Source organism: Pipistrellus hanaki, assembly GCF_964339955.1.
Source record: "Pipistrellus hanaki genome assembly, chromosome: 3".
NCBI lineage: Eukaryota > Metazoa > Chordata > Mammalia > Chiroptera > Vespertilionidae > Pipistrellus > Pipistrellus hanaki.
In genome coordinates, this window is record NC_140505.1 from 141,777,173 (window position 1) to 141,784,834 (window position 7,662).

The following is a 7,662-nucleotide window of genomic DNA, read 5'->3' on the forward strand; positions in this document are numbered from 1 at the left end:
CTGGGGACTCACTTTGTCTGCCACTCACGGAAAGTGCATACTGTGCTGGGACGGTTGACAACGCCCCTGGTCCTGTAAGGATCTCTCGGGACATTGGCCAAATGCCCCCTTGCTTCCTGGCATATCTGTCTTGGGCTGGTCCCAGCTTTGGGCCCCTAAGGGGAAGTGCAACTTGCTGCCAAGGCATCAGCGCTGCAAGGCAGAGTTATTCCTAACTGAGCGGAGCCTGCCAGGAAGACAGAGTTTGCACTCCGCACCATCTGCAGGTGTGACGGTGAGCTCACAGCTGCCCCCCAGGCGTGCCCAGCCCACTTAATCATTTCACAGCTCCACAACTGTCCCGCCCAGCCCTGTTCTAGTATAAAAGGGGGAGTGCAGGGCCAGGTAACAGAGCCACCTTCTGCATCCTGCTGAGCTCTATTCTCTCCCGCATTCCAACCTCCAATCTCTAGTGCCCTATCGTCTTGCTCCTCCAGGAACAAGCCATCATGTCTCGCCAGTCAAGTGTGTCCTTCCGGAGTGGGGGCAGCCGCAGCTTCAGCGCCGCCTCTGCCATCACCCCATCTGTCTCTCGCACCAGTTTCACCTCTGTGTCCCGATCCGGGGGTGGTGGTGGTGGTGGCTTCGGCAGGGTCAGCATTCGGAGTGCTGGTGGGGCTGGAGGCTATGGCAGCCGGAGCCTCTACAACCTGGGGGGCTCCAAGAGGATCTCCATGAGCAGTAGTGGTGGTGGCTTTAGAAACCGACTTGGTGCCGGTGTTGGAGGTGGCTATGGCTTTGGAGGTGGAGCCGGGAGCGGATTTGGTTTAGGCGGTGGATCTGGTGGTGGCTTTGGGCTCGGTGGAGGCGGTGGCTATGGGTTCATGGGAGGCGCTGGTCTTGGAGGTGGCTATGGGGGTGCTGGCTTCCCCGTCTGTCCCCCTGGAGGCATCCAAGAGGTCACTATCAACCAGAGTCTCCTGACTCCCCTAAACCTTCAAATCGACCCCACCATCCAGCGGGTGCGGACTGAGGAGCGGGAGCAGATCAAGACCCTCAACAACAAGTTTGCCTCCTTCATCGACAAGGTAGGACCTGATCCTTTGTGAAAAATTGCTATGAGTGTGGAGCAAATACCAAAGAATGTAGGAAGAAGAACAACTTCTGCCTTTGTGCAAATACCTTCGTAGTCGGCAGTTGATGTGTTTCTACTTGTTTCTGTCCCGGAGTTGTGGCTCACTTTCCTAACTAGACTGGCAGCTTGGAAGACAGGGTCTTAGTTCTTCCTGTTTAATTACTCCATGCGGGCTCCTTGGTTACTATTGCGCAAAGAAAGGAATTCTGTGCTTCATGGAATGGGGCTGCTTGCAAAGAAAGGTGGATGAGTTCATCGAGCAGTAGCCCAAGTGCCTTCACAGCCACCACTACTCTGGACCCCACTCTGCCCAGCCGTGCCCAGTACTATCTGTGCCCTGACTCCCCATAAGAGTGAGGTTAGGTGCTTCACTCTGTGCCTCCCCTCCCAGGGCCCAGCGCCAGGGACTGCCATGGGAAATGTTTAGGAGGAGAGCATGAGAAGGGAGAGAAGCTGGTGATGATCATTGAGACATGAAATCCAGGTTTCTCCATCCTCAGACTCTGTGCCTTCCAGGTGCGCTTCCTGGAGCAGCAGAACAAGGTCCTGGACACCAAATGGACCCTGCTGCAGGAGCAGGGCACCAAGACCGTGAGGCAGAACCTGGAGCCTTTGTTCGAGCAGTACATCAACAACCTCAGGAGACAGCTGGATGGTGTCCTGGGGGAGAGGGGCCGCCTGGACTCAGAGCTGAGGAACATGCAGGATCTGGTGGAGGACTTCAAGAACAAGTGAGATGGGGTGGAGTGGAGACTAATGTCTTCTTGGCACCAGATGTACTTGATAACCAGATTACCGCTTATGCCTTCCCCGGGGGCTAGGCACGTATGCCTTCCATGGACACCTGAAGTACTGAAATAAAATCCAGGTCCATGTCTAGAAAGTTCCAGCCCCAAGCTCAATCCCTTTGCAAGGCACTTAGCCCCTGGCCAGAGCAACAAGCTTGATGCCCCTGGGGAAATATCAAGCAGTGTATTTCCTGCTCTTTGGGGCTTTCCTCCCCAGTACACTCAGAGTACACACCATGGGCTGTGTGATGGATTGCCTCCAATGCAAGAACTGATGCCATGACTCACCTTGATGGCTCCAGTAATTTTTTTAGTCCCCGTGCTGCTAGTTGTTTGTTGTCGTTGTTTTAAAAAGTGTGAAAGCTGAAAAAAGCATCAGGGAAATTGACTAGATGTGGAGCAGGGAAGAAACAGCACAAGATTCTATAAGCATATTCTTCAAGCAACTGAATTACAGCAATAATAGTTAAAATAGATGGGCAGTTAAAAAGGAAATGGTGATCCTAATGAGTAAGGACCTTTCCCAGGAGGTCACACTCCCAGTGCCCCCTCCCTCCCTGCTTTCATGATGTAAGGAGAGAGGCCCCTTTCCAGAGGGGAAGCAGGCTCACTGATGACCTTCTGCAATAAAGACCCTAGGCTTCACCTGCCCCTCATCTTCTAATAAGCCTTCTATTTCCTTTACCCCCAGGTATGAAGATGAAATCAACAAGCGCACCACTGCTGAGAATGAGTTTGTGATGCTGAAAAAGGTGCGTGGGTAGAAGAGAACCTGTTGCCTGTGGCTATGCTCTCTTAGGGTGGCATTAATTTTAGTCAGGGTGGAAATCGGGTGTAGTGCCAACCATCCCTGTATCTCCAGGATGTGGACGCCGCCTACATGAGCAAGGTGGAGCTGGAGGCCAAGGTCGATGCACTGATGGATGAGATCAACTTCTTGAAGATGTTCTTTGAGGCGGTAAGAAATGCCCCCTACTTGGGCCCCAAAAAGATGGTCACTGGATCACCACCAGGGATTAGGGTATCCAGATTAAGTGACTTTCAGTGGCTCTGAAGCTGTGGACACATCCTTGTCCTTTTTATCCCTTTAGTACTATTCACACTATTACTTATAAAGACAATCCTTTTTTTTTTTTAAGCCAAATTTAAAGCAAATTCTTCAGCCATCATTTTGACGAGTGAGATCTAGAGTAAGTTATAGGCACAGTATGCCTTTCCCAAACCTCCCCTCTCTAGTTTGTCCCAGTGTGGCAGACCAGTCAACTAGATTCTTTTAAAATAAGTTCTGACCCAAGAAGATGGGTCATAACTCACATCTGAGAGATTACACAGTAGGAATTTCTAGGAGGTTCAGAGTGGTTAAAGTTTTTTAATGATGGTTTGTATTATTAACATAACTAGATGTTTGATATAGGTGGTTATTACTTTTTCTCAAGCTAACATACCACAATGAGTGGAATATTTGAATGGACCTGACATAAAATAACACAGATTCATATGACTGACTTCAAGTCTCCTTGCAGGAGCTGTCCCAGATGCACACGCACATCTCAGACACATCTGTGGTGCTGTCCATGGACAACAACCGCTCCCTGGACCTGGATAGCATCATTGCCGAGGTCAAGGCCCAATATGAGGACATTGCTAACCGAAGCCGGACAGAAGCCGAGTCCTGGTACCAGACCAAGGTGAGTGCTGTGGTGAATGTATCCTGAGTGAGGGGATGGACTTGTGTCTGGGCATTCCAGGCCACCGCAACATGCTAAGGTCTCCTGAGACCTGCTGAATACTCTTGGGTTGAGTTATAAGAACAGTCACATGTGCCTTTGCCACAAAAATTCAAGAACCTTAAGGAGAATCTCACACCAGTGTCCCCAGGAGAGCAAAAGCACTAAAGAGGAATTTTTCTAAGACCAGGCCCACCTCAATAAAGTCGAAAGTAGCCCCAGGCCTCAGATAACACCACCACTTGCCACCTCTTGGTAGCTCCTGCCCATGAACATTGGGAAAGTGCTTCCATCCTCATATAAATGGAACTCTTTCTCTTTTCTGGTGGCCCCAGTACGAGGAGCTGCAGCAGACAGCTGGTCGGCACGGCGAAGATCTCCGCAGCACCAAGCATGAGATCTCTGAGATGAACCGCATGATCCAGAGGCTGAGAGCGGAGATCGATAACGTCAAGAAGCAGGTAGGGAGAGGTCAAAAGAAGGCAACGAGGAGACCTGAGTTCTGAATATGGTGTGTGTGTGTGTGTGTGTGTGTGTGTGTGTGTGTGTGTGTGTTTAAAACATTTTCCTTGTTTTAAACACACACACACACACACACACAGGCACACATGCACGCATGCACACAGAGCTGGAACAAGAACCAGCGTTTCAATGTTCTCCCATCTACAATGACCAGGATAAATGTACTGACTTCTCTGTGGGAACTCAGAAAGAGACACCACAGGCCCAGCTCACTACTAATGTGTCCACTCCACTTTTCTTCCTTTCCCTGTGTAGTGCGCCAACCTGCAGAATGCCATCGCTGAAGCCGAGCAGCGTGGGGAGATGGCCCTCAAGGACGCCAGGAACAAGCTGGCAGAACTGGAGGACGCCCTGCAGAAGGCCAAGCAGGACATGGCCCGGCTGCTGCGTGACTACCAGGAGCTCATGAACACCAAGCTGGCCCTGGACGTGGAGATTGCCACGTACAGGAAGCTGCTGGAGGGCGAGGAGTGCAGGTGGGCAACGTAGGGCTGACATTACAAGCCCGGGATGGCCTCACATTTGATAAGTGGAGCTTCTTCTCCAGGATAGAGTGTAAAACACACACACGGAGCACTATCTTGTGCATGATAATTAACCATCATTAGTCTGGATTCAATATGACACCTGGGCATACAGCTGACCTACACAAAAGGGTCCCAATTCAATTTTCTAACCCAATTCCCACCACTGGTATTTTCAGATGCTGCCCCTTTCAAACAATTAAGAACTCAATCAATGTCCTACCCACTTTTTCAAGTACCTCTTCCTTCAGAAGCCTTGCATGTTCCCTCCAGCCAAGTTAAATCCACCTGCCTTTGGATTCTCAAGCTACTCTTTTTTCTTCAATCTTCTAACACTGCCCTCTGCCTACTTTCTCGTAGAAATATTTTTGTCCATGCCAAGTCCTCTCACAGAGTGTAAGCTCCTGCAAAGCAAAACCTGCTTCATACATTCTCATAGCTCCCGCAGTCTCTTAGCCATACTTTTCATACAATGGGTGGAGGAGAATGTGAATTACAATTTTCCCTTTGATAACCTGGTTTTAGGCCAGGTCCTTTTCTTTGGGAAGTCCCTTCAGAGATTTATATTTTTCTCTAAATTTAAGCAAAGTTGTGGGGTGGGGTTTTTTGTTTGTTTGTTTGTTTGTTTGTTTGTTTTTGTGGGTATGTTTTTGGTGTTTTTTTGTGTGTTTTGTGTGTGTGTGTGGTTTTTTTTGTTGTTGTTGTTTTGCGCATATGGCTGGCAGCTTATAGATCAAGCTTTAAACATGACTATGGGTGTTGTCTTTGGAGGAGTTTTTAACTCTTATTTCAATTGTTTCCTTTCAGACTGAGTGGAGAAGGAGTTGGACCAGTCAACATCTGTAAGTAACTTTAAACAAATATTAACAGTGATAATAATAATATGCAGTGTTTGGTGCCACCTCAGAATCTTGCTATTTCTGGATTCCAAATAGTCCCCATCCCAATAATTGGTCATTTCATACACTTAGTGGGGGGAAAGGATACATTTTGAGACTTGAAGTTATCTTATCTCTTAAAGGGTAGGACTGTATCTTACACATCTTGTACCCTGCCCCCCTGCCATGGTCCCCCCTTCTCCGCCCCTCCTACCCCCTCCCCCTGAACTTAGCACCATCCCTTGTCTACCATGTTCACCAACTTCCTGTTGGGGACCTTAAGTAAAAGACTTAGTTCTCCTGGGTCTCATTTGCTATGCTGTAAAGGGGCCAGGTACAGTGCTTATACTTGCAGGATCAAATATTTTGGACTTGAAGGATCAATCTGGCAGACTGCTCTCACCAAGTTCTCCTTCCTTTCTCTGCAGCTGTCGTCACCAGCAATGTCTCCTCTGGCTACGGAGGTAGCTATGGTGGCTATATGCCTGGCACTGGCCTGGGCAGCGGCCTCGGTGGAGGTCTTGGCGGCGGCCTTGGCGGCGGCCTTGGCGGCGGCCTCGGTGGAGGTCTTGGTGGTGGCAGTGGAGGTGGTTATGGAGTAGGTCTTAGTACTGGAGGTATTAGCAGTGGGCTCGGTATGGGGAACTCTAGCTTCAGTTCGAGCAGTGGCCGAAACATGGGGATCAGCGGCAGCGGTGGAGGAGGCAGCAGCTCCAGCGTTAAATTTGTCTCCACCACCTCCTCCTCCCGGAAGAGCTTCAAGAGTTAAGAGCCTGCTTACTGCAAATCACTGCCACCCCCGGCAGCAACCGGCCCCTGGAGACTGCCTCTTCTAGGTAGTTACCAAGCCAAGATTTCTCTTTTGCTGACGTGTAGTTCAGAACAAGCCTATAGCAGAACCACAGTCTTTGGTTCCCTAAATGTCCAATCCCTGGTCTCTAATCTCCTAGATCCTATATTCTTCAAATCAGCCTTTCGTGGTCCTTGATGAGAGAAAAAATCCAAAGTTTTCCAGTATCTAAATCATCAAAACAGAGACCCCCCCCACCCCAATTCAAAAATTTTGTTCTGGTTCTGACTGCCTTCAGAGTGTGTTCAATAAAATGCTTTTATAATATAAATTGCTGTGCCGAATTATTTTTTCAGCCTACAGTCCTCAGGGTCACTCTGTCCATGTGTGATTGGTTTCTTTGATGATTCACAGGGAGAATGGGGTGTGGTCATCCTGAGTGGTCCAGAGGCTCCAGGAGGTATGAGAGGAGCTTGCTGATGCTTCAGGAATGAAGGACTTTCTGGAGGGGATGAATGGGAGTGTCCATTGTATTGCAATTTGGACAAACTGTAGATTTGTTAAGAAATAGCTATTGATTTTTTTCAGCACCCACAATATTAGAGCAGGCCCAACATCTTTTAGGCCTTTTTGGGTTCTGAAGAAACCATATTCCGAATATAAATTTTACTTATGCCAATTAATACTGTTACTTGAATGTATATTTCTCTCGATACTAATAAAGCTTTCTGAAAAGAGCAAGCTGGTCCAAATATGCTGGGAAAGAGCAGGAAAGGAGACTATAGTGGAATTTTTATGGTGGTTGGGTTGGGGCCAGGTTTGAAGTTCCCACCAGACACAAAGAAGGGATTACTCAGGCTTTCTTATTCATTTTCTCAGATGTCAGTAGAAGAGGGAGAGGGAAGAGTGGAGCTTAGAAGCCCTCAAATGCCAAACATCAGTGCAGTAAGGCTAGTTTGACATTTTTGAAAAATAATGTAATGCACAACTTTAATAGAATAAAAGAAATCAAATGGTCATCTCTTTCCCAAACCAGACAACATGCATTATCCTTAATAGTGAATGATCAAGTTTCTCATTGACATTAGAAAGGAAGCAAAGATAACTATAATCATCAGAGTTATTCAGCATTATACTGGATGTGATAGCCAGTGAAATAAGACAAGACAAAGAAATAAACATCTTAAGAATTAGAAAGAAATAAAGCAAATTATAGTTATTCACAAATAACATAATTATATACATAGAAAATAAAAAGTTCTCCAAACTATTAGAATTAGTAAGTGAATTCATCAAGGTCACTAGAAAAACAATTCAAA

General features: G+C 47.7%; 1 protein-coding gene across 1 annotated transcript; it reads left to right on the forward strand.

The window, feature by feature from the left end:
* Positions 1 to 392: 392 nt before the first annotated feature.
* On the forward strand, positions 393 to 6,671 carry KRT5 (keratin 5). The gene is made up of 9 exons (XM_084877410.1): positions 393 to 1,067; positions 1,631 to 1,845; positions 2,594 to 2,654; positions 2,765 to 2,860; positions 3,426 to 3,590; positions 3,965 to 4,090; positions 4,407 to 4,627; positions 5,483 to 5,517; positions 5,982 to 6,671. Exons 1-9 carry the CDS (start codon positions 489 to 491, stop codon positions 6,320 to 6,322), a joined length of 1,839 nt encoding a protein of 612 aa, XP_084733536.1. The 5' UTR covers positions 393 to 488; the 3' UTR covers positions 6,323 to 6,671.
* Positions 6,672 to 7,662: the final 991 nt, after the last annotated feature.